Consider the following 27257-nt stretch of genomic DNA (forward strand, 5'->3'; position numbering starts at 1 on the left):
CACTGGGGCCAGAATGGTGGGGATCAGAAACACTGTTGCTGACTTACACTGGTCTTATGACACTGGGACTGGTATGGTGGTAATCAGGAACACTGGCTTACATTGCTCTGGGGACACTGGGACTGGTGTGGTGGCAATCAGGAACAGCGTTGTTGGCTTACATTGTTCTGGCGACACTGGAACTGGTGTGGCAGTGATCAGGAACGTTGTTGGCTTATACTGGTCTGACACTAGGGCCAATGATGGGGATCAGGAACACTGTTGCTGGCTTACACTGGTCTTATGACACTGGGACTGGTGTGGTGGTAATCAGGGACACTGGCTTACATTGCTCTGGTGACAATGGGACTGGGGTAGCAGCAATCAGGAACACTGTTGCTGGCATTCACTGATTTGGCGACACTGGTGCTGGTTGTGTCAGTGATCAGGAACACTGTTGTTGGCTTACATTGGTCTTATGACATTGAGATTGGTGTGTTGGTGATCAGGAATACTGCCTTACTTTGTTCTGGCTACAACGGAAAAAGTGTTGTAGTGATTAGGAACACTGTTTTTGGCTTATACTGGTCTGGTGACACTGGGACCAGAATGGTGGTGATCAGGAACACTGTTGTTGGCTTAAACTGGTATTATAACACTGGGACTGGTGTGGCAGGGATCAGGAACACTGGTGATCAGGGACACTTGCTTACATTGTTCTGGCAACACTGGAACTGGGGTGGCAGTGATCAGGAATACTGTTGTTGGTTTATACTTGTCTGGTTACACTGGGACCAGAGTGGTGGGGATCAGGAACACTGTTACTGGCTTACACTGGTCTTATGACACTGGGACTGGTGTAGTGGTGATCAGAAACACTGACTTATTTTGTACTGGCGACACTGGAACTGGTGTCGCAGTGATCAGGAACACTGTTGTTGGCTTAAACTGGTCAGGTGACACTGGGACTGGTGTGGTGGCAATCAGGAACACTATTGCTGGCTTACACTTGTCTGGTGAGACGCATACACTCATGCAGTATTACATTTTACTGAACATCACTGCACGTGACCCCTAGTGCAGCGTTATGGTGTGCACTGGTCACAATTGTTTTCTATATGCCCTGGTGTTGAAATTATGTTGATATATGCAAATTACCACAGTTCTAGCTTCAAAATGGCTCTAAAGGCGCAATGCATGAAGGTAAAAAAAACCTTCTGTGTGCAGCAGACTACCCCAGCACCCCTAATACTTACCTAAGCCCCATTGTGATAAAGCAAAGTGCACGAAAGCCTTGGCTCTTTGGGGGCTCTCCCTCCTCATTGGCTGAGACAGCAGAGAGGGCCATTAGAAATAGGGGCGGGGTGGGGCCCTGGCTCTATGTCAAAGTGGACACGACAAGCAGCAGCTCTGGAACAGGCCTGCTCAGGTGCCCCTAAAGCAAGCTGTTTGCTATGGGGGCACTTGGCAGGAGTGTGGAGCCAGGATCCAGGCTGCTCTGTGCAAAAGCACTACACAGAGCAGGTAAGAATGACATGTTTGTTATTTAAAAAAAAAAAAAACGCTGTGGTGCCGTAACTGTGAATATTATTTAGTAGTTTCATAGCAGCTAAAATGTGTAAAAAAAAAAATAACCGAAATCTGTTCTCTCAAATGTATTTAAAATAAAAGGAAACAGATTAACAACCATAAACAAAGACGGTTTTCCTAAATGCCTTGATTCCTGCTACGTCTGTGTTATAATGGTGCGTTGTACAGCCATATCAAAGCATTGAATAAATTCAGCATTTCTTTATTGGTACAATTGACGTAGATACTCGGAGGTCACCTGCGTGCCCACAGTGGAACATTTGCCCTGCTAATCACAATGACTTGGAGTGACCAATCCTATGGGGGAGGAAGGCTGGGAGGCGCAGGGAGGAGATAATGAGATATGATGGAGGAGAAGGAGGAGGGGGGGGTCGGAGGAAATCTTTACATCCGTAGCATCAGCATCGCTGCATCAGGGAGACACAACACAGAGTGACGGAGCCAGGTGACAATCGGAGGCCCAGCAACACAGCATTATAGGTGAGAGAACATATGGATGAAATAGATTATAAAGCACAGGGGAGGGAGGGTGATTGTAAGCAAGCAATGCAATGTGTATTGATCAGATGGGAGGATGATGCAGATAATGGGAGAAAGTGGTACAGAACCAGGAAAGGTGATTCTGGTCTGACTCAGCTCGGATTTTGTATGCGGAAAAGGCAATGAGATTGCAGAGGATTGAGACAGAGCGAGAGAGAGAGAGAGAGGGATCAACAGGTTGAACAGAGGACCAGATATAAGTGTAACTGCACTGCAGTCTTCAACCCTATATGGGTCAATTTCAAGCCATATATGGCAGCATCACATTCTATCTGCCGCAGTGTTTTCCTTCGATCTTCGACAGATCTGCTACCCCACAAAGCTATGGCTTGCTTGCTATTCCAGAATGGGGTGTTTAAAGGTCTATAATTGCAGGGTAATGTGAAATAGGTTTAAATTACAGGAAAACTTCTTGTAGATTGAAAGTGTATCCCCAGGCATATTATTATATTGCATATAAATAGGGTGTGCACATCATTATATGCTCGCTGTTGATCCTGTCAATTCTCTCCAAGACACATCACTTCCTTGCAGAGTGCTGACAACGCTGCAGGACCTTTGATGGAACCAGGAGCTGGTTTTCTTGCAGTCACGTGACCGCTCAGCCTCCCCCCATGGGCGATGAGTTGGGACTCTGCATCCTCCTCCTGCATTAGACTAAATCTCCACAGGGCCGCGTCACCTTGGGGAGGGCTGACAATGCTGCGAGACCTTTGATGGAACCACGGCAGCGTTGTCAGCCCTCCCCAAGGTGACGTGGCCCTGTGGAGATGTAGTCCTACGCGGGAGGAGGATGCAGAGTCCCAACTCAACGGGCACGCAGGGATGCTGAGTGGTCACGTGACTGCAAGAAAACTCCAATAGGAAATGTATCTGGCTGACAAATCTTTAAACTGCTTGGATAGGATTGTGGTGCCATCCATAATCTGCAGTTGCTGTAGCTTTCCCATCTACTTTTTTTATTATTATTTTTATTAATGTTATACAGGATTTATATAGCACCAGTTTGCACTTTACAAAATAAAGGGAGACAGTACAGTTATAATACAATTTAAATAAAAGGGTTGGGGGGGGGGGGGGGGGGCTGCTCCCAAGAGCTTACAATCTACTTTTAATAATATCTATGGGGCATAGTTATAAAGCAGTAAATGTGCCATTTACCAAACATCTGATGCGGGCGAGTCATCCTCTTGAATGTGTTTTAACATACTAAACATAATTCACCATCAATGAATATTTGATGAATTTGACACTCATGGTTTTATAAATTTTTCTCCAATAGCCTTTGCTATAGATATATGTATATATAAAAGAGAGATCAGCTTGATGTAAATAATGTTATCAGTAATTGTAAAAAAATCTTATTCTGTTTAACCACTTACAGACCGGACCATTTTGCTGGTCAAAGACCAGACCACTTTTTGAGATTCGGCACTGCGTCGCTTTAACTGACAATTGCGCAGTCGTGTGACGTGGCTCCCAAACAAAACTGACGTCCTTTTTTTCCCCACAAATAGAGCTTTCTTTTGGTGGTCTTTGATCACCCCAGCGGTTTTTATTTTTTGCGCTATAAACAAAAATAGAGCAACAATTTTGAAAAAAAAAAACGCATTATTTTTTACTTTTTGTCATAATAAATATACCCCAAAAATATATAAAAAAAACATTTTTTTTCCCTCAGTTTAGGCCGATACGTATTCTTCTACATATTTTTGGTAAAAAAAATCGCAATAAGCGATTATTGATTGGTTTGCGCAAAAGTTATAGCGTTTACAAAATAGGGATAGTTTTATGGCATTTTTATTAATAATTTTTTATAATTTTTTTTTTTTACTAGTAATGGCGGCGATCAGCGATTTTTATTGTGACTGCGACATTGTGGCGGACACATGGGACATTTTTGGGACCATTGTCATTTATACAGTAATCACTGCTATATAAATGCAGTGATTCCTGTGTAAATGACACTGGCAGTAAAGGGGTTAACCAGTGGGTGGCAGTGTAGGGGTTAAGTGTTCCTAGAGGTGTGTTACTAACTGTGGGGGGGTTGGGCTTTCATTTAGTGAACACTGATCTCTGCTCCAATCACATGGAGCAGAGATCAGCGTCACTAGTTGCTAGGCAGAATGGGGAAATGCTGTTTACATGGCATTTCCTCCATTCAGCCGCCCCGTGAGACGATCGCGGGTATGCCCGCGGCAATCGAGTCCGCAGGACACGCGACTGGACTCACGGGGGTCCCGAGCCGGCGGTGCGCTTGCGATGGCAGTGCGGCATTGAATATTGGACGTACCGGTACGCCAATATGCCTGCCCGTGCCATTCTGCCGACGTACATCGGCGTGCGCCGGTCGGGACCTGGTTAAAAGATACGTTTTTTTCAAAATCAAACTTACCTAGGTGGATGCTGCATCTCTCTCCCGTCAGCGCTAAGATTGAGAACCGAGCGTTCAAAGACCACCGATTGCTCAGTTCTCAGAGCTCCTTGAGCAGAGAGCTGGTGACTCACAAACCTCCCCGCACTGAGAGGCTAAGCCAGGCTCCGGTCCAGGGTTGTAGGCGGATCCTGACTTGATTGTCACGATCTTGCCCCAGCCTGGACCGGCCCTGTGACGTCAACCGACAGTGGGCTTCAGTCCGTTGTCTGCTGAAAATGGGTCACAAGAGTGCACAATAAAATGCACTCCTGTGATCCACAGGAGAAGCATAGCCAAACGAGCTTTGGTTGTACTTCTCCTTTAATTATATTAATTATATACACACTATGTGCCTGGGGCACTGCCATATTTGCTCATTACATGCTCAGTCCCTGCTTCCTACTTTGCAGTGCTGCATGGCTGATATTGTATCTCAATGGCTGTTAATGCGTATGTAAACCCTAATGCCCTGTACACACGATCTTAAAATCAGACGGCAGATCTTTTGACTTTTTTCGCTTACTAGTAAGTAGAAATTGAATAGGTTACTAAAGTCACAAAAATTCTCGTACGACAGAAAAAAAAAAAAAAAATCGGAAATTAAGTCATGTTTTGTATTGTATTTTCGGACAACTATACTGACTAAACGAAAATCGTACGAGGAAAATTTTCATGCTTGTCCGATCGAACATTATTATTTCAGGTACTTATATAGTGCTGTCAACTTACATATACATTCACATCACTTCCTACCCTCAAGAGCTTACAATCTAAGGTCCCTAACTCACATTCATATACTAGGGCCAATTTAGACAGAAGCCAATTAACCTACCAGCATGTCTTTGGAGTGTGGGAGGAAACTGGAGTACACAGAGGAAACCCACGCAGGCACAGGGAGAACATGCAGACTCCATGCAGGCGGATCGTGGTTGGGATTTGAACCAGCGACCCTTTTTACTGCTAGGCAAAAGTGCTACCCACTACACCACTGTGCCGACCAATAATATCCGATGAACTGTTGCGATCGGCTCTCCAAAGCTCTATACTAACCATCCGATTATCGTACGATTGCGTCAAAAGGATTATTTTTCGGATCGTGTGTATTGGCCATTGCAATGCCCTTCTCTTATTTGCTGCCTTTTGGTCTATTAAATATACAATTGAATGTGTTTCTTATATCTGTTCGGTAGATGCAAATAAATACCTGTTGATCTGGTCAGAAATCCAGTGCTGTACTGTGTCTTGTATACTCTGAAGTGTTATCTGTCCTGCCCAGTTCACCTACAGAACCCCCCCCCCCCCACCTATGTTATGGAGATAAAGAGAGGGGAGGTGTTCTGTAGTACTGCCTAGTGTTACAATGCTGCTCATCTGTATATTGTAGATACAGTAAAGTGAGTGAGTGTTGTAAGCCCTAGAACAGGAAGTGTGTTAATGGTGGGATCACAAGGTGAAAATAAGGGAGTAGGACAGAGCAACAGGTGGCAGCCCCTAACGGCAGCATATACCCGCCTGCCTCATTTGGAAAAGAGTTATCCCTATGTAAGCTCCATGTGGCTACTTAGAACGTGCATAGGACTGACAATTCTTTATCCTCCCCGATGGGGCTGTAATAGGTGCCCGGGAGGTTAAATTCCAATCACTGTCCAGTGGGAAGAGAGTCATATGCACTCCAAAATCCAGAATTGCTGGGTTTTTCTTTTCATTCCTGATGACTAAACAGAGCTTTGGGGAAGAGAAGGGTATGTGAATACGGACGGCCGCTGGGGGCTTTTTTTTTTTGTCCTGTATTTGGAAGAATCTGAGTTGTGTGTCTGACTGAGTAGCAGGTGCAGTGTCTAGCTGAGCAGACAGGAAAAAAGGTTAGATATAAATATATCTAGGCTAATCTGCAGGATAAAGCCTTTGCAGGCGACTATGAAAGAGATATCAGCAGTGACATAAGGGACAGAAAGAGTGACTCACTCAATAAGGAGCAACAGGTTAAGCTCAGGAACTGGGTTACTGTAATAAGATATTACAGGGGTAATAAGGACACTCAGGAGCTGGGTTACTGTAATAAGATATTACAGGGGTAATAAGACACTCAGGATCTGGGTTACTGTAATAAGATATTACAGGGGTAATAAGACACTCAGGATCTGGGTTACTGTAATAAGATATTACAGGGGTAATAAGACACTTAGGAGCTGGGTTACTGTAATAAGATATTACAGGGGTAATAAGACACTCAGGATCTGGGTTACTGTAATAAGATATTACAGGGGTAATAAGACACTCAGGAGCTGGGTTACTGTAATAAGATATTACAGGGGTAATAAGACACTCAGGAGCTGGGTTACTGTAATAAGATATTACAGGGGGGTAATAAGACACTCAGGAGCTGGGTTACTGTAATAAGTTATTACAGGGGTAATAAGACACTCAGGATCTGGGTAACAGTAATAAGATATCACAGGGGTAATAAATACACTCAGGAGCTGGATTACTGTAACAAGATATTACAGGGGTAATAAGACACTCAGGAGCTGGGTTACTGTAAAAAGACACTCAGGAGCTGGGTTACTGTAAAAAGACACTCAGGAGATGGGTTACTGTAAACAGATATTACAGTGGTAATAGGACACTCAGGAGCCGGGTTACTGTAATGAGATATTACAGGGGTAATAAGACACTCGGTATCTTGGTTTCTGTAAAGAGATATTACAGGGGTAATAAGACACTCGGTATCTTGGTTTCTGTAAAGAGATATTACAGGGGTAATAAGACACTCGGTATCTGGGTTACTGTAATAAGATATTACAGGGTAATAAAACACTCAGGAGCCGGGTTACTGAAATAAGATGTTACAGGGGTAATAAGACACCCAGGAGCTGGGATACTGCAATGTAAAAGGGGACAAAGACATTCTGGAGATAGTTACTGTAATAAACCGTTAAGCCCCATACACACTATCAGTTTTTCTGCTGAGTTTTTCCTTTAGATTTACCAAAACCATATAATAAGAGGTCAAATCTTAGGAGTTCCAATGTGTATGCAATCAGACAGGCCCTTGTACTACATGGTTTTGGTAAACGTGAAGGAAAAAACTCAGCAGAAAAGGGGATAGTGTGTATGGGGCTTTACAGAAAACTGAAAGAAATTGCTTGTTAATCCGAGCTAATTATTTTGTTTTTTTTCTTTCTCTATTAGGATAGGATGTCACCATTGTTACTTTCCCTTCTCCCCTTTCTCCTGTTCTCCACATCTTGGGGACATCATGACAGATGTCTTGTAGAGAGGAAGCAGAAGGTGGCTGCCAGCGCAGAATCCGGACTAACAAAGTGCCAGCAGTATTCTAGCCGTGAGTGTGATCTGTATCACTAGGAGACGGAGGAGTGGTGGTGGGGGGTTGTCACTAATGTTGTGCACACCAGAATTCATGTCATATCACAGCTGATCTATTATTGTAAATCTGTAACCTTTGCTGCTCAAATATGTCCTGGACCCTGCTCAATCTACCGTATATACTCGAGTATAAGCCGAGATTTTCAGCCTCTTTTTTGAGGCTGAAAGTGCCCCCCTCGGCTTATACTCGAGTCATCGCTGTCTGCCCGCTCGATCAGCGTGTCGAGCAGACAGACAGCGGCCATTCTGATTCAAAAGCCGCGCCTCCGGCTCCCCCTTCGCCTGTGATAGGCGGAACACTGAATTTCCCAGCAGCCTGTGTTCCGCCTATCACGGACTTCGTATCATCCTCGTACTACGGACGAGGATGATACGACGTCTGTGATAGGCGGAACACAGGCTGCTGGGAAATTCAGTGTTCCGCCTATCACAGGCGAAGGCGGCGGCGCAGCTTTTGAATTTTACAATGGCCGCCGACGAACGAAGAGGGCACGGGACGGAGGCAAGGCACAGGACGGCACGGCACGGGACGGGACGGGACGGGACCGGAGGCAAGGCATGGCGGCGAGGCACGGCGGCGAGGCACGGCGGCGAGGCACGGCGGCGAGGCACGGAGGCAAGGAGGCTCGGCACGGGACAAAGGCTCAGGACACAGGTAGGCTGGACACACACACACACACACACACACACACACACACACGGATACACACACACACAGGGATGGATGGATGGATGGAGACACACACACACAGGGATGGATGGACGGACACACAGGGATGGACGGACACACAGGGATGGACGGACACACAGGGATGGACGGACACACACACAGGGATGGACAGGCATGTCTTACCCTCGGCTTATACACGAGTCAATAAGTTTGCCAGTTTTTTTGGGGGTAAATTGGGGGCCTCGGCTTATATTCGGGTCGGCCTATACTCGAGTATATACGGTAGTTAATTATTGGCTTCCACTGAAGCACTTAACAGGTTTTTACTGAAGCAACAAGCATCTCTAGTATAACATGTGGCCTTGTAGGCTATCCTGCATCCTAACACCCAGCAGCTTCAGACTGAATTTGTAGATTGGCCTATTTTGACTTAAAGGAGTTATAAAGGCACAAGGGTTTTTATCTTAATGCATTTTATGCATTAATGTTAAAAAAAAAAAACTATGCGTAGCACCCTCCCCTGCACCCCCCAATTACCTACCTGAGCTCCTTCTCTCTCCAGCGATGTCCACAATCCCCTCAGCCATCCAGTACACTCCTCCTGATTGGATGAGCGAGCAGCAGCGATATTGGCTCCCACAGCTGTCAATCAAAGTCAGTCAGCCAATTAGGGGAGAGGGGACAGGGCTCCATTTCTGAATGGATACACAGAGCTCTGACTCGGCATGGGTGACCCCTGTAGCAAGCTGCGGGCTAAGGGGCACTCAAAGGAGGGAGGGACTAGGAGCAGCAAAGAGGGACCTGAGAAGAGGAGGGTCGGGGCTGCTCTGTGCAAAACCAACTGCACAGAGGTGGTAAGTATAATATGTTTTTTTTTAAGCAAGCCTTTACTATCACGTTAAACATTTGGTCTCATATAATTTTAGCATATACCCAGCTTTATTACATATCATATCACAGCATCCTCATTTGTCCATATAAACTTCCAAGTAATCAGTAATCCACTTCTGCAACCAGAATCTGCATCTTAATTTTTAGAATTGCAGAGTGGTTCCCCTCACCTAAACATCCATTAGCTCCAGCCTTGGTTATAAATTGGTGAAAACCCAACCAATCAGTCATTATCTTCATTAGGACACGTCTTACTTCACCTACCCCAACTCCTAGCATCTCCGTGCTCACATGTAGTGATGTAGAATTGCAGGGTCACCATCCTGATTTGTGTTTGTCATTGTGGAACGGTTTCTTCCATGTGAACCCTCATCACCTCCATCCTGACTTTACATGCTGGACTTCTCCTCATGGTATCTTGACCCTGATATTTCTTTGTAAATTGGACTCCTCAGTCGCAAACCACCAGCTCTTTACTGGCTTGTTGTCCTCTAGACTGGCTCCTTTTCCATCATGACCTATAGTTTTTCTCCACTTGAACATGGTCTCTCCACTCTGATGTGTCCAGATAGGTAGGACTCTTTTAAACAGCTAGGATCTCATTACTTACTTTTTATCTTGTAGACTGGTTCCTCCACCTCCTGATTTGTTACCTTGTACACTGCCTTCCTCCATCATAACACTCAATGGCTAACTTTCTCCAACAACGCAAGTAACCTTTCCAACCTAAATTGTAGTATTACTGACTGGTCTCCTTTGTTTTCAACACCCATCTTTATCCACTTTTTCAACCAGCTTCCTTTTCCATAAAACATCCCAGTCTTGAAGACTGGTCTTCTTCATCTTCATTCTGACTTTAAGCTTCCTGACTTCTTTGATTTCCAAAGGCACCATCTTATTCATGACTTGTAGACTAGCTTTCACAGTCCAAAGCATCACCATCTTCACGTATATTGTTGTAAATTGCCTTCCACCACTTCAGAATAATGTATTTTACACCTAATTTGTAGTCTTTTAAGTCAGCTACCTCAAGCATAATCCCAACATTCTAGCTTGTAGCCTTGTGGATGGATGGACATTTACAAAAGCACCCTTTTTCATCTCCACATTGTCCTGGAGACAATTGTAGCACTCTTGGTGTTTACATCCATCCAAGGTTTTATTCTATTCTTCTTTACATAATACCCAAGCCTAATTGGTCTAGAATTCTAATCCTTATTTTTTTTTATTATAATAATTAATTGCATAATTTTAAAATTACCGTATTTTTATACATAGCAAGCTATTCTTACTTCACAAGATAGCTCAAGGTTTGCGTGGTAATATCATGGCTCCCAGCAGCATAAGGCAAGGAAATTCCCCACATGTAAATAGCTCCTGTCATAGAAATTGAGACCAGAGGGATTAAAAAAGGCATGAAAACATGAAAAGAAAAAAGTCAAAAAGAAGGGGAGCAGGGCTAGTAAATGCAGGATCAAGGGGGGGGGGGGGGGGAATAGCAGCTCCATCCAGAGGGTAATAGGTGAGCTTCAAGCAAACATTCTGTAAGGCACTTGTGCAGGTCTCAGAGTGCTCTCAGTTGTGGGTGAATCAGGTTGGCCTGTCTCCTTCTCCATCTCTGTAGCGGTGGCATAAGGCTTGTTTGTTGTGGTCCAGGCACATGGCTGTGTCTTGAGCCCACTCAAAGAAGTGGGCCTGTCTGTTAGCTGTAACTCTTAGCTTGGCGGGGCACAGCATGACATACGGTAGCTGCAAAGCTCTCAGGCGCCTCTTCACATCCGAGAGTTTGGCCCTACGTTTTTGTACCTCTGCGGAAAAGTCGGGGTAGAACGACACTCTTACCCCATTTACCTGAACATTAGCCTTCTCTTGTGCATTCCTCAATACCGCTTCCCTGTCTCTGTAGTACAATAGCCTGGCCAAAATGGGTCTGGGGGGAGCTCCCGGTTGTGGCGGGCGACCTGGTGTGCGGTGCGTGCGCTCCACTGTAAAGAATGGGGAGAAGGCCTCCTTCCCAAATATCTCAGTCAGCCAGGTCTCTACAAAGGTGGTGGTATCTCTCCTTTCTTTCTTCTCTGGCAATCCTACAATGTAGATATTGTTGTGTAGCAGGCGATTTTCCATGTCATCTGCTCTATTATTGGTGTCCTTGGCAAGCTGATAGGCGGCATGGGCCTCTCGAGCAACAGGCAGGAGTTTATCTTCAATATCACTCACTCTGCTTTCCACTGCAGTCAGGGAGACATCCTCTCTCAGCCCACCACATTGCTCTTTAAGGGTGTTCACAGACACTGCATACATGCACAGCTGAGTATTTCTGCCAGAGTAGGTTGCTCAGTCTCCTCATTGTCAGTGTCTGTATGGAGAGAGGGGGGTTGCTCTGCCATATCATCAGCTTCCCCTGTGCCCTTTTCTTGGTGCCCCCCCCCAGCTTTTAGGCATAACATAGCATGTCCTTTCGGGTAATTCTTACCCTGCTGTTTCTGTGTCCTTCTGCTGTACCCCTCTTTGGTCTTATCGCTGCCCCTCGGCGTGCGCTGTGCATCCATCTTGGATTGCAGAGGTCATGCTTTCTACCTTTTTCTTCGCTTTCCCACAGGTACAGAGGGCCAGTGGGTGGACCGGGAGGGTGTGCGAGTCGGTAGCCAGCTGGAAATCGGTATTTCAGCGTCAGATCACTGCTGGGAGAGGATCGATTGTCTGTGCTGGAGCGGAGCTGTGAGACACGTCTTTTCACATGCTGGTCCTGGCCACGTCCCCATAGCAAACTATTCTTATAAACTGATATTCACAATTTTATTTTTATTTTAAAACGCTTATGTACATATTTTATTAAGACATAAAAATGATTTAAACCTAAACGTGTCTACAATGTTCTCGTTATATGGAGTTCAACCTAAACAAATTATCTACAGTATATTAACGGCAGGTATCTGAAAGCACTACATTTTTCCAGAGGATACCATGAGCGACACTAGGCATGTTTGGCAGAGTGCATCGAGCCTCTATTACTGCAGGTATGCACTTGCTGTGCGAATAGGCAAGAATAGATGCAGACAGCCTGTCATTGCAGTGTAAGAGTTCAGTGGCCGCAGCTATGCACACGTAGCCGTCAATCCCAAGTAAACACCAGTGTGAATGGTGCCTTAACATATTTGACACCCAGGGCTGCTTCAGAAGGCAACATTTTTTTCAGTAATAATGGCCAGAAAAAAATGCAGATAGTCATATTGTAGGGTTACTTTACACTGGTAGCAAGCAAAAAAGTGCCTTTTTACATTGGGGGTCACTGTAGTGTCCCCTTACCCTGGTGGTCAGTGAAGTGCTCCATTGCATGAGTGGTCAGTGGAGAATGCCTCCCTTATAGTGGTGGTCAGTGGTCGTTGCTCAAGAACCCCTAGCAACCTCTGGATAAACTCTAGGTTTCAGACACCTGGCTGTAAAAAGGCTGGGTTATAAGCTCAGTCAGGTTTTTACTGCTTGCTGTGTTCCTGCTGGGGAAACTTCCCCTCGCTGCCTGTTCACGTCACTTCTACAAGCAGTAGGAGGAAATCACTTAAACACATATACACAAATCCCAATACACTTTTAAGTAGAAGGAAGAACAATTATAGCCTCCATCATCTAATATTTTTCCTTTTGTTTCCAGATTCATGCTGCTCTCAGGAACACATAGATGCCCCACCATCTGCCCCTTATCCATGGGAAGGATGTGGAACCCTCAGTCCCAGGTGATATTTCCTAAGAATACAATATATCCGATTATCCAAAAGAGTATTTATTTTAAATTGTCTAAATGTCACATTTAACTCTAACGCAGGTGGTCAGCTGGCTACTGTGTTCCTCACCTATAACAGCCCCCTGTCCAATAAGGCAAGCAGGCCAACCGGTACTCATTTGCCTCCAGGTTTTATTCGCAATGCTATAGTGCCCTGTTACTACGCCGGGGCAGACGCAAACTGAGCAAACAGGTATTTGCAGTTGGCAAAGTGGTTCAATGATAGTCCAAGTAAAAGGCAGGCAGAGTTCATAGAATAGCTGAATTCCGATAGGAGGTCATAGACAGGGAATTCCAATCTAGCAGAGCAGGACAGACAAAAAGGGAGGTTGATCAGGATTTTCACACACTATAACAAGCATGAGACTGCAGGCTTGGCTAGCTTATATCAGGTTTGGTCTCCACCCATAGCCTGGCCACGATAAATCACCTTTCAGGTGAACAGACAGACAAGGAGAATACCACAGCCAAAACTGGGATGCTGGAACCATAAACTATGACGGAGCAGGAGTATACCCTCCCGACACAAAATCAGCCTCTGTCAAACTTTTAGCATGGAAAAACTCTTGAAAAAAAACTTTCTGGTCTCAGTGGTATCGTCACTTGGAGGAACACTCCTTACATTTGTGATCATTGGGAGGCTCCCCTCTCACAGATAGCTAAAGAGATCAATACTGTCAATGATTACTTATCTAAGAAGCAGAAATTGCTCATTGCTCCAGGAACCCCAAGTAACCTCTGGAGGACCCCTGGGTGAAAAAGACTGGTCTAATTCAAACCAGATTCTATTTGTTCTCCAACTGCAGCACAGAAGACTGATAAAAGAAAATCCAATAAGTTACCATAGACAACAATTACAGTTCCCTCTGGTGAACACAACCTAACCAGAACTCTGCCCTTCATTTTTCCAAGGTGTGAAGAATACGTGAGCCGTGTGCAATGTATGTATCTCTGCTCCCCGCACATCGCCAAGTGGGGTCTGCCTGGATCGCTCGCTGGGATACATGAGCTGCCCCTCTGTGACAGATTTTGTGACCAATGGTAAGAATACACTCATGGTCTGCTATAAATGTTGAGATGTAAACACAAATGATATGGAAAGGGATGGTTGGCACACCAATTAATATAGCCGTTTTGTGTCCTCTAACAAAATGTATGCCACTTTGTGAGTGTGAAATGACTGAAGCACCTTATGTAGGTGGCCATTTTCCATTAAACTACCCATCTTTTGCTCCTCCTCCTGTTTATTTTGGCTGGGAGTAGCTTACAAAGTGTTATGGGTTCCCCTATGACAGAGCTAATTGTCCCAGCACTGTCACATGGAGTGAGTCGCATGCTCCTTCATAATTCTTTTGCTACTTTGCCACTGCAAGGAGCCCGCTGTGGCCTTACTCATAGCAATGAAGCGATGAGTAAGGCAACAGCAGATGAAACGCATTCATTGCTTTGAACATTACAATTAATTAAATGGCACTTTTGGTTTGTGTTGCTCAGATTCAGTGTAGTTCCTCTTTAGGTAAACAGCTTCAGGGATCAAGGCATGGCAGCACTGACAGAAGACAGCAGTGCATCATTCTGCAATACAGGGTTCTGTATCAGAGCTTACACAGGATTAACATTCAAGAGAAAGGATTAAGTGACAGCTTCCTTTTAATACATTTGTAATAATGCCAATGAGCCCAGAGGTACCCTTTAAATATTTTACAGGTCTTGACAGAAATTGGGATTTTATGGGATCTATTTTGTAAAAATTGTCATCTTAGATGGTCTTTATGTGTAGACACTAGAAGGCATAATCTATAATGAAGCTCCTTGTACCTAGTAGATCAGGGGTGTCAAACTTCATTGTGGGCAACCATCAGCAGTATGGTTGCCTTCAAAGGGTCAGTTGTATCTGCGCTACGTACAAAGTTCAAGAGTGTGCTACGCACAGAATGCAGGGTTCAGGATTGCATTACATAGTGAGTGCAGAGTTCAGTGGTGCACTATGTACAGAGTGCAGGGTTTAGTGGTGCACTATGCGCAGTGTGGAACACCCCCCAAGCTTCCTCTTTCTCCTACCTGGTCCAGCTCTAGTACCTCTCCGTGTCTGCCTTGCCTTGCAGAGGAATTCTGGAGTTCTGTGCACGCAGGGATCTGTTAGTTCTGGGAGATGCCAAGAGCAAAACTGTCCCTTGTAAACACAGAAGGCTTCTGAGTTGACAGGTCTCAGTGGGGAGCGGAGGGTGAGAGCCAGAGTGGCGGAATGAAGTTCCCCATGACAAGACCTAGCAGGCTGGATTCGGCCCATAGGCCTTACTTTTGACTTATGCGTACAAGATGCTTTTAAGTTTTTCGAGTTTTGGTAGGTTTATTTATTTCAGGTACTTATATACATTGTACATTTACATCAGTTCTTGCCCTCAAAGAGCTTACAGTCTAAGGTCCCTAACTCACATTCAGTCATACACATACTAGGGCCAAATTAGACAGGATCCAATGAACCTACCAGCATGTCTTTGGAGTATGGGAGAAAACCAGAGTACCCGGAGGAAACCCACGCAGGCACAGGGAGAACATGCAAACGACAGGCAGGTAGTGTCCTTGTTGGGATTCAAAATGACAACCTTGTTGCTGTTAGGCTAAGGTTAAAGCGGAGTTCCACCCAGAAGTGGAAGTGCTGCTTTAAGGACTTCTCATCCCCTTAAATGCAACATTGGGCATGTCATATTTTTTTGGGGGGGGGAGTGGGTACTTAGTTTTGACAGGTACCCAGCTCCCACTTCTGCTAAGGCTGCCTAGGTGACTCGAGCGGAAGTTCTCCTCACAGGTCCCAGAAGATTGCCTAGCCATTGAGGCGCAGTGCGACTCGTGCTTGCGCAGTGTGCACACAGCTGTGAAGCTGCAAGCTGTCACAGCCGAGTGCCCACACTTGTGATGCCGGCGCCAGGGAGAGAACCGAGGGTTCAGACAGCTGCATCGCTGGACCGTGGGACAGGTGAGTGTGTGTTTATTCTGTAGCTTAACAGCTATTTTGTAGCTGTTGACTTTTAATAAACGCGAAAACGAGTGAAACTCTGCTTTAATATGATCACTGAACATTTATTTTGAAAGTTTTATCTAGCCAACTGTATGCATAAACATAACTGCACTAGCATTGTCTTCACAGGTTTGATGCATGTAAAGAAGATTTATTATGCTCTGGATACACAAGCACTGAAAGCAACTGCAGCAAAGGCTGTATAACTTACACACAGGTGAGTGCGCTATTCAATCTTCATTTTACCACTTGCCCCCACCCACAATGTACTGTGGGTGATAAATGGCTGCAGGCAAAGCAATGTACCTGTACATTGTTGCCTACTTCTAAGCTTTTGGCGCACACATGCTCACCCCCTCCACTGTTGATTATACAGTCTGCAAGCCCTGGTCAATCATTCCACATGCAGGACCTGCTGACTGTCCTTGTGCAATGACAGCCCAGAGTTCTGTGTTGGTAAGCAATACAGGGCTCTGTACACCGGGAATGATCTGTCAGTTTCTCATCCCTGCTTCGCGAGGATAAGAATCTTAGTGATCTTAATGCCGCACACACACGATCAAACAAGCGGGTGGCAAAGTCCGGCAAACTCAAGTCCGCCGGACAATCCCCCTGTGTGTAGCCTCCGGCATACTTTTTTGACCCGAAAGTACGGCAGACTTAGAATGTCGTTTTACACTCCAATCTTCCCCCCCGGACTCGCATTTCGGCGGACAATCCGGCCGTGTGTATGCCAGTCCGCCGTACTTTTGAAATGAACGGACTTTTCCCGCCCGGAGAAAAGTCCGCTCATTTCGAGCGGGTCTCCAGGTAGGCAGGGCCCGCGAAGGATACGTCGCTGGCCCCGCCGCCTGGTATGGACTTAAAGGGGAACCCCCAACGCCGAAAAAAATCGGCGTGGGGGTCCCCCCAGGTCCACATCAGACCCTTGTCCGAGCACGCTACCCGGCCGGCCAGGAAAGGGGGGGGGGACGAGCGAGCGCCCCCCCCTCCTGAGCCGTACCAGGCTGCGTGCCCTCAACATGGGGGGTGCCTTGGGGAAGGGGGGGCCGCGTGGCCTCCCCACCCCAAAGCACCTTGTCCCCATGTTGATGAGGACAAGGGCCTCTTCCCGACAACCCTGGCCGTTGGTTTTCGGGGTCTGCGGGCGGGGGGGCTTATCGGAATCCGGGAGCCCCCTTTAATAAGGGGGCCCCCGGATACCTGCCCCCCCCCCCACCCTATATGAATGAGTATGGGGTACAATGTACCCCTACCCATTCACCTGTAAAATAAAAGTACAAAAAAAAAACACAACACACAAGATAAAATAGTTTATTGCACAGCTCCGGGGGTCTTCGCGCCGGACTCCTCCGCTATCTTCTTCTAGTTCTTTTGCTAGCGGAGGAGCCCGGCTTTCTTCCTCGCCGCCGGCCTCTTCTTCCGACTTCGGGGGTCTTGTCCCCTTCTTCGGTTCTTCTGCCGGGCCACCGCGCCTTCTTCTAGCTCTTTTACAGGCGGTAGCCCAGTCTTCTGTCGCCGCCGCCTTCCGTTCTTCTTCAGATGTTGCCTCGCCGAGTCCTCCGCTCACAATGACGGGGACCGGGCACGCGGCGACTTATATAGGGACAAGGGGCGGGGTCTTCGGTGGATGTCACATGGGTTGATGTCACAGTCCCAGAGGATGCTGGGACTGTCGCCATGTGACATCAACCCATGTGACATCCACCGAAGACCCCGCCCCTTGTCCCTATATAAGTCGCCGCGTGTCCGGTCCCCGTCATTGTGAGCGGAGGACTCAGCGAGGCAACATCTAAAGAAGAAGAAGAGAAGAACGGAAGGCGGCGGCGACAGAAGACCGGGCCACCGCCTGTAAAAGAGCTAGAAGAAGGCGCGGTGGCCTGGCAGAAGAACCGAAGAGGGGGACAAGACCCCCGAAGTCGGAAGAAGAGGCCGGTGGCGAGGAAGAAAGCCGGGCTCCTCCGCTAGCAAAAGAGCTACAAGAAGATAGCGGAGGAGTCCGGCGAGAAGACCCCCGGAGCTGTGCAATAAACTATTTTATCTCGTGTGTTGTGTTTTTTTTTGTACTTTTATTTTACAGGTGAATGGGTAGGGGTACATTCATTATACCCCATACTCATTCACATAGGGTGGGGGGCCGGTATCCGGGGCCCCCTTATTAAAGGGGGCTCCCAGATTCCGATAAGCCCCCCACCCGCAGGACCCCGACAACCAACGGCCAGGGTTGTCGGGAAGAGGCCCTTGTCCTCATCAACATTGGGACAAGGTGCCATGTTGAGGGCACGCGGCCTGGTACGGCTCAGGGGGGGGGGCGCTCGCTCGTCCCCCCCTTTCCTGGCCGGCCGGGTAGCGTGCTCGGACAAGGGTCTGATGTGGACCTGGGGGGACCCCGACGCCGATTTTTTTTCGGCGTTGGGGTTCCCGTTTAAGTCCATACCAGGCGGCGGGGCCAGCGACGTCTCCTTCACGGGCCCCGCCTACCTGGAGACGCGCTCGAAATGAGCGGACTTTCCTCCGCGTGTGTGGGCGAGTCCGTTCATTTCAAAAGTAGAGCGGATAGTACGGCGGACTTAGTACGCCGTATTAGTCCGCTGAAAAAGTGCCGTGTGTGGGCAAGTAGCCCGTTCGGAAAGTCCGACAGACAGTCTGGCGGGAAGTCCGCCAGACTAAGTAGGTCGGACAGACGGCTACGTGTGTACGCGCCTTAAGTATATAAAAAAAAAAAAAAAAAAAAAAGCAGCAGCACGCTTTACCCAGTAAGGCCCCTTTCACACATGCAGACCGTTCATTTCATCAGTTGAGTCATGTCTTTTCAAAGAAAAAACGGATGGAGTTTTCATTCATTTTTCGTGAGTTTCTTTACATCCACAACCAATGCAAAAAACAGACCATTTGTTAATTTACATCTGTTTTTCATCCGATCCGTTATATTTAAAACAGACGAAAAATAGAGCTTTGACCAGTTTAACCACTACAGCCCCGGAAGATTTGGCTGCTGAATGACCAGAGTATTTTTTTCGATTTGGAACTGCATCATTTTAACTGACAAGTGCGCAGTAGTGGCACGCTGCACCCAAACAAAATTGACGTCCTTTTTTCCCAAAAATAGAGCTTTCTTTTGGTGGTAAATTGATCATCTCTGCGGTTATTTAAAAAGCGACAATTAAAAAAAAAAAAAAAAAAAACAATATTTTGTACTTTTCGCTATAATAAATATTCCTTTTTTTTTTTTAAAGCTAATTTTTTCTCAGTTTAGGCCGATATGTATTCTTCTCCATATTTTTGGTAATAAAAATAGCAATAAGTGTATATTGATTGGTTTGCAGAAAAGTAATAGCATCTAAAAAAAATACGGGATACATTTATAGCATTATTATTTTTTACTAGTAATGGTGGCAATCTGTGATTTTTATCAGGACTGCGACATTATAGCGGACACATCCAACACTTTTTTGGGACCATTGGCATTTATACAGCGATCAGTGCTATAAAAATGCACCGATTACTGCAAAAATGTCACTGGCAGGGAAAGGGTTTACACTAGGGGCAATCAAGGGGTTAACTGTGTTCCCTAGTGTGTGAAGGGGGGGAATGGCACTGTCTAGGGGAGATGACAGATCACTGTTCATACTTTGTATGAACATATGAACAGCCTCTTCTCCCCTCAGAGAACCAGAATCTGTGTGTTTACACACACAGATCCCAGTTCTCGGTGTGTCACGAGCGATTGCGGGAGCCCGGCGGTCATCGTGCTCTGGGCACTCGCATCGGCTCCGGGGGGCGAGCAGTGGGCACGCGCGCACCCCTAGTGGCCACAAGGCTAAGCGACCGTTACACAACCATTACATGCCATTCTGCCAGCTGGTCAGCAAGTGGTTAAAATCAGATGTTGATGGACGCTGATGTAAATAGATGATCATCCGTTTACAATTTTTCCATAGAGATGCATTGATATCCGTTTGAAAAAACAGACCGCCTGTGTAAAAGGGGCCTTAGGCTAACTTTTAACCCCTTGATCGCCCTAGATGTTAAACCCTTCGCAGCCAGTGTCATTAGTACAGCGACAGTGTATAGTACCACTGCAATACATTTTTTTTTATTTATACCGCCAAAAAACCCCCCAAAAAAAACAATGCAAGGGTGATCAAATACCACCAAAAGAAAGCTCTATTTCAGTGATGGCGAACCTTGGCACCCCAGATGTTTTGGAACTACATTTCCCATGATGCTCCAGTACACTGCAGAGTGCCAGAGCATCATGGGAAATGTAGTTCCAAAACATCGGGGGTGCCAAGGTTCGCCATCACTGCTCTATTTGTATGAAAAACATGATATAAATGTTGTTTGGGTACAGCATTGCATGACCATGGCTTACCAGTTAAAGTAGCACAGTGCCTAATAGCAAAAAAAAAAAATGGCCTTGTCATGAAGGGGGTAAAACCTTCCAGAGCTGAATTTTTTTTCTTGCAGCAAATCTGTCACTACATTACATAGTGGATCATAAGGGCTCCTGTTTTACTTAGCGTGCATTGACAAGTTAAATAATAGGTCTAAAGCTGAATCAGCTTAAACATATGAGCTGACCGATAACACCTGTATTGTCCCTTTAAAATAAATAAAAATAAGAGGATGAATGAGCCAGTGGAATTAGTGGACTTGTATTGACAGTAGCCGCAGTGGGATTTCATTGCTTTTACCCAAATCGTGTACAAGGTTTGTATTATCCAATTATATTACAGGAATCCATTAGCGAAGATTCAATTATCCCAAGATGGGGGTGGGTAGAATGGTACATTGATCCTCTTACCTTCTGGGAATAATGGCTTACAAGACCCTTTTATCCCATCAACGTGAAGGGTCTCCGACTGCCTCACCTTCTGCACTTTACATGTTTAGCGGCATTAGCTTATACAAGGTTATTAGCAGATAGACAGGTACGAATTATGTAGGAGGATTGGTTTCATCTACGTGCATCATCTGAGGCTAGTCACTTCACTTGGGTTTACATCCACTTTAAGTCTGGAAAAAAGTGCATTTACAGTGCCCTTGAAAAAGTATTCATACCCCTTGAAATTTTCCACATTTGCTCATGTTAAAACATAAATGGATTTTATGTGATAGACCAACACAAAGTGGCACATAATTGTGAAGTGGAAGGAAAATGATAAATAGTTTTCAACATTTTTTACAAATAAATATGTGATAAGTGTGGTGTAAATTTGTATTCAGCCCCCCGGAGTCAATACTTTCTATAACTACATTTCACTGCAAGTACAGCTGCAAGTCTTTTTGGGGATGTCTCTACCAGCTTTGCACATCTAGAGAGTGACATTTTTCCCATTCTTCTGTGCAAAATAGCTCAAGCTCTATCAGATTGGATGGAGAGCGTCTGTGAGCAGCAATTTTCAAGTCTTGCCACAGATTCTCAGTTGGCTTTAGGTCTGGACTTTGACTGGGCCATTCTAACACATGAATATGCTTTGATCTAAATCATTCCATTGTAGCTCTGGCTGTATGTTTAAGGCTGATGCCCTGCTGGAAGGTGAACCCCCGCCCCAAGTCTCTAAGCCCTTGTACACACGGTCAGAAATTCCGACGGAAAATATCCGATCGGCCCGTGTTGTCGGATAATCCGACCGCTTGTGGGCTCCATCTGACTTTTTCCGTTGGAAAGTCCAACCAACAAAGTTTGCGAGCTGGATATAAAATTTTCCAACAACATGATCCGATCTGAGTAGTTTGTAGAGAATTCCGATCGAACAAAGTGCCACGCATGCTCAGATCAAATTATGAGACCAAAGCTATTGGCTGCTAGCCTGAACGTAGTCCTGTCGTAACGAAATAACGTCATCACGTTCTGAACGATCAGATTTTCCGCCAACTTTGTCCGACCGTGTGTATGCAACACCAGTTTCGGACAAAATCTGACAGATTTTGTTGTCTGAATGTCCGACCGTATGCACAAGGGCTTACAGGTTTTCTTCTAAGATTGCCCTGTATTTGCCCTCATCCATCTTCCTATCAACTCTGATCAGCTTCCCTGTCCCTGCTGAAGAAAAGCATCCCCACAACATGATGCAGCCACCGCCATGTTTCACGGTGGGGATACTGTGTTCAGGGTGATGTGCAGCGTTAAAGTGGATGTAATTTTTTTTTTTTTGATGTCATAATGTAAAGTATAAGATTTACTATCATTTGAGCCCAGTCTTGCCACAAAGAGTTAATCCATCTCTGAGCAATCATCTTTTATTGCTCGGTCAGATAATTCTTGACAGAGAAAAACTTTGTCTAATCTTCCCCCTTGCTGTGAGTGACAGGTGATTTACAGATCTCGTGCACCAGCCTAAGAGACATGCATTCTTTTTTAATTCCCTCCCACGCCTTTCTTCTGCTGCTTTGCCAGAATTGGATGTTCCCCACCTCAGCATGATTGGGCATGCTGAAGTCATATGATTACTTTCCTGTCTTTTCACTGGATGTTAGAGATCATAGCAGAAGTTCAGTGTAAGAAATACACAGGAGAATTTGCATATTGACAAGGGGAGTGTAGAGGTGGGCGGGGAGTCTACTTACATCACGACTCCACCCACCGATCTCCAGACAACAGACCCACCCACAGAATCTGCAGTTTTTCGGGTCTCATAGCAGACAGAGGGGAGACATTTGACAAGTAAAGATACATGAAGGAGGCATGTATATCCGTATAGATAACCCCTATGGCAGTAGTTTAGAAAGGATGACATTGGGTTTACATCCACTTTAAGCCTGCCATACACTTATAGATTATCTGAAGATTTTCTATGGTTAGATGGAAGAAGTGTGATATTCCTCCATCCACACAGTTTTTTTTTTTTTTTTTTTTTTTTTGGGAAAACCAATTTTTATTGAGTATTGGTATTGGCAATTGCAAACATTTCCAAAGGTAGTTATTATCATCATAACAGTGGTTCAACAAGGATGTGGTTCACAGTCTGATATATATACATTTTTAAAACATGCAGTTACCCGGTCTTGCATATGACCGCAAATCTGTTGGTCCCCGACATCCTTTTCCCTCCCGTGGATCTCTCATTGTCCCCTTATCCCCAATCTGCCAAGTGGAGTAATAGTACTGAGCACCGGCGCTTGTCAAGAGCTATGTACAAGTTTCCCCCATCTCCCAGCCACCTTTCCCAAACCTTTGTATCTATCCACACAGTTTAGCAAACATGGAAAAATCTGTTTCACTTTTTCCATCTAACCATAGAAAATCTGCAGATAATCTATAGGTGTATGGCCAGCTTTAGTTTTCCGCCACCCATAACCTTTTGCTTTTAGGCCAAAAAGTTCAATTTTGGTCTCATCTGACCAGAGCACCTTCTTCCACATGTTTTGCTGTGTCCCCCACATGGCTTCTTGCAAATGGGACTTCTTAGGGCTTGCTTTCAACAATGTCTTTCTTCTTGTCGCTCTTCCATAAAGGTCCAATTTGTGATTTGCACGACTAATAGTTGTCCTGTGGACAGATTCTCCCACCTGAAATGTGGATCGCTGCAGCTTTTCCGGAGTTATCATGGGCCTCTTGGCTGCTTCTCTGATGCTCTCCTTACCTAGCTTGTCAGTTTAGGTGGACGGCCATGGCTTAGCAAGACCGCAGTTGTGCCATACTCTTTCAATTTTTGGATAACTGGACAGTGCTCCGTGAGATGTTCAAAGCTTGTTTCGTTTTTTTATAACCCAACTCTGCTTTAAACTTCTCCACAATTTTATCTCTGACCTGTCTGGTGTGTTCCTTGACCTTCATGATGCTGTTTGTTCACTAAGGCTCTCTAATAAACCTCTGAGGGCTTCAGAGAACAGCTGTATTAATACTGAGATTAAATTACACACAGGTGGACTATTTACTAATCAGGTGACTTCTGAAGACAATGGGTTCATCTATATTTTAGTTTGGGGTATCAGAGTAAAGGGGACTGAATACAAATGCATGCCACACTTTTGAGATAATTGTAATAAATGTTGAAAATTATTTATAATTTTTCCTTCCACTTATGTGCCACTTTGTTGGTCTATCACATAAAATTCCAATCAAAAAAAAAAAAAAAACATTTACGATTTTACTTGTAACATGACAAAATGTGGAAAATTTCAAGGGGTATGAATGCTTCTTTCAAGGCCTTGTATTTTTAAATATTAAACCTGGAGGGCGTGTGAATGGAATAGTAGCGTGTTGATCAGCACACTTGTAGTCTATTGAGAATTACAACTCAATTGCCATAGTGACAGACAAGTCTTATTCATCATTCAGACTGCTCTGAATGAATGATGCGGTTCTGTGGATGGAGCCCCAGCACAGCCGCACCAATTTTTAAATGCGACAGTGCCTGGGGGGGGGAGGGGCGCAACCCCCTCGGTCTGCTGTCACGAAGAGGGAGGGCTGGAACATGTTCCAATGGGGAACTTAGCTTTTTACCCTTACCTTTTATTTCAGCGCAGCTTTTTGGATGCAGTACATCACAACCCACTTCTGGTGCATAAAGTTTCTATTCCATTACTGAAAAACCACAAACGCTGCCATGTGTCATTTTAGACACACACACACACACACACACACACACACACACACACACACACACACACACACACACACACACACACACGCACGCGCGCGCGCGCGGCTGCAGTTTAACAAGTCCTCTTGTGTTAAATGAGCCCTTAGAAAAAAAAAAAAAAAGAAAAAAAAATCGTTTCATGCTTGTTTAACGATCTGCAATTGCCTTACAGAAATTTGGATCGGGGGAACAGCTGTGTGACACAATCTGGAGGCACTCCTTTGTAGCAGTAACTGAGGAGTGCTTCTGCATCACCCCTCTGGCAGAGGGGGCGGAGATTTCACAAGAGGATCACACCCACGCAGATCTAGATGCTGCCCAGGAGGGCTCATCAGGATACCCAGAGATGTGTGCCCAGGATCCTCACAAAATCCCACACAAGAGAAGGATGAGAAGAGCTGTGTGGAAGAGGCACGCCCACTTAGACAGTGAAGGGAGTGGCAGCGGCCTAGGGGCATAATAGAAGCACAGCAACCTTTCTTACTCGTGCTAACCACCTTCCCTCCTCTGACGAGTTACCCCACCCTTTCCCTCCCCCTCCCATAATACCTACCCTTTAAAGTGCCCATATAACCAAAGTTATAACCAGCAGGTGATCAAGCTACAGCAGAAACAAGATACGCAAGCACAAGCTGAGCCAAAGAGCTTATAATCTTTCATGACACTGCTACATTAATAAAAAGTATTTTACAATGATTTTACTCTGCCCTTTATAAATGCAGTATTTTTAACTTCTCACCAGCATGTGGTCTCTTGAAACAAAGCTGTTGGTTAGGAAGCAAAACTCTTCCTGGTTATGTACCCCCCCCCAAACAATATAAAGAAAATAAATCTATATATTAAAGTGTATTCCGCGATTTTTCTTTTATAAGCTTGTGTGTATCCAAAAGGGACGCTGGGATTAGGTCCGATGCAGGAATAATGTTATGAAGTTGCGTAGTCCTAATCGGATTCTGGATAACATAGAACAGTTGCAAAGCTAGAGCAACGTGGAACTCGAGCCAAAAGTTATTCTTTGCTTTGGAGTGAGTGGAGATGGATTAGACTTTGACAGTGCTTTTTTTTTTTTTTTTTTTTACTGGGGAGATTTTCTTCCCTTTCTGTTGCAGTGACTGTAGTCACCAGGATAAGACGTGAGATGAAAGGTCTTCAGTGGGGACACAAATGGCAATTACCCACTAGCTTTAGGGCTAATGTAGATGGATTAACAACTTCAGTCAGGTTTTTTTTTTTTTTTTTTTTTTTTTTTTTAACTGAGGTTTACATTCCCTGTTAAGCCTCATACACACGATAGGACTTTTTTCAAAAATCCAAGGGAAAGTTTGTACAAAGGGCGTCGGCCCTGAACTTGTATTGCATACACACAGCAGGACTTTTTCAGCCAACTTTCACCAAATCACGTGGTTTTTCTGCTCTTTAACGCCACCTTTGGTCAACTTCTGTATTGTTGGCTGATCTTTTGCATTGGTTCTGAGCATGCCTGTTTGTACTTTGTACGAAAGTCCTATGGTTTTCTGTACACACGATCAGACTTTGCTCCATCGGACTTTTGCCAGAAAGTTTGTCCGTTCGCACAGCCAACAAAAGTCAGATGAAAACCAAAAAAGTTTGTCCGATGGAGCGTACACACGGTTGGATGTTGCTCCAAAACAGCTAATTTGCATGTTTGTTGTCAAAAAGTCTGATCGTGTGTATGGCCCTTTACAAAGATTTGGCTCACTTCTTGTTGCCAGGAAGCAAGGGTAAATCTCAAGGACAGAGCAGTAACAAAAAAAAAAAATTCAAAAAGATTCTGACCCTTCTTTGTTATTTTGAAAACAAAAATTTGGGCTGGAGTAGCACTTTGTCACTCTTTGATCTACACAATATATTTAAAGAGGAACTGCAGTCTAATCACATAATTTGTAATAGCATATTTGCCATTCTGAAGCTTCCCTCCAACCACTTTGCATATTTTATATATACTGTGATTCTGTACTTGCCAAATACGCTGCAGAAGTCTACCTCCAATGAGTCTGGCTGCAACCATTTTAACTGTGGACAGCTGAAGCTGCTGCCTGTTCACTTCCTGGATTTACACAGATACACCCTTCCAGCTCTCATTGGCTCTCTTATAACTCATACCCCTCCCTTCCAGACAAACTCTCACCAGAGTGAGAGACAGAGAGCTGTGCATGATGTCATAAGCCTAGGCTTTTTACAAGACAAGAAACAGGAAGTGGGCTGTATAAAGTATTTGGCAGAAAAAGAAAATGTTTTACTATCCAAAGTTTAAGTAACAAGGGCAGAAGATTTATTAGATGGAAAGTAAAAAAAAAAAAAAAAAAAAAAAAAAAAAAAAGACTAAAGTTCCACTTTAAGTTACAACTGAATCCTGTTTTTGTTAATTATCACAA

At 45.0% G+C, this 27257-nt stretch overlaps 1 protein-coding gene across 1 annotated transcript; it reads left to right on the forward strand.

Annotated features, from left to right (window-relative positions):
• Nucleotides 1-1898: 1898 nt before the first annotated feature.
• On the forward strand, nt 1899-25710 carry RTBDN (retbindin). Its single transcript, XM_077470391.1, has 6 exons — nt 1899-2049; nt 7718-7868; nt 13123-13204; nt 14164-14292; nt 16400-16487; nt 25034-25710. Exons 2-6 carry the CDS (start codon nt 7724-7726, stop codon nt 25319-25321), a joined length of 732 nt encoding a protein of 243 aa, XP_077326517.1. The 5' UTR covers nt 1899-2049; nt 7718-7723; the 3' UTR covers nt 25322-25710.
• The last annotated feature ends 1547 nt before the right edge of the window (nt 25711-27257 follow it).

The sequence above is a fragment of the Lithobates pipiens genome, unplaced genomic scaffold (assembly GCF_037356315.1).
Source record: "Lithobates pipiens isolate NorthernLeopardFrog02 unplaced genomic scaffold, aLitPip1_a1.2 Scaffold_8, whole genome shotgun sequence".
In the NCBI taxonomy this organism is placed as follows: Eukaryota; Metazoa; Chordata; class Amphibia; order Anura; family Ranidae; genus Lithobates; species Lithobates pipiens.

What these genes read in the sequence shown, in the direction of transcription:
- RTBDN (XM_077470391.1), top strand. Translation starts at nt 7,724, where the DNA reads ATGTCACCATTGTTACTTTCCCTTCTCCCCTTTCTCCTGTTCTCCACA. An exon ending in GACAGATTTTGTGACCAATG is followed by an intron (nt 14,293 to 16,399) that starts GTAAGAATACAC and finishes TTGTCTTCACAG; the next exon opens with GTTTGATGCATGTAAAGAAG. An exon ending in GCTGTATAACTTACACACAG is followed by an intron (nt 16,488 to 25,033) that starts GTGAGTGCGCTA and finishes ATTGCCTTACAG; the next exon opens with AAATTTGGATCGGGGGAACA.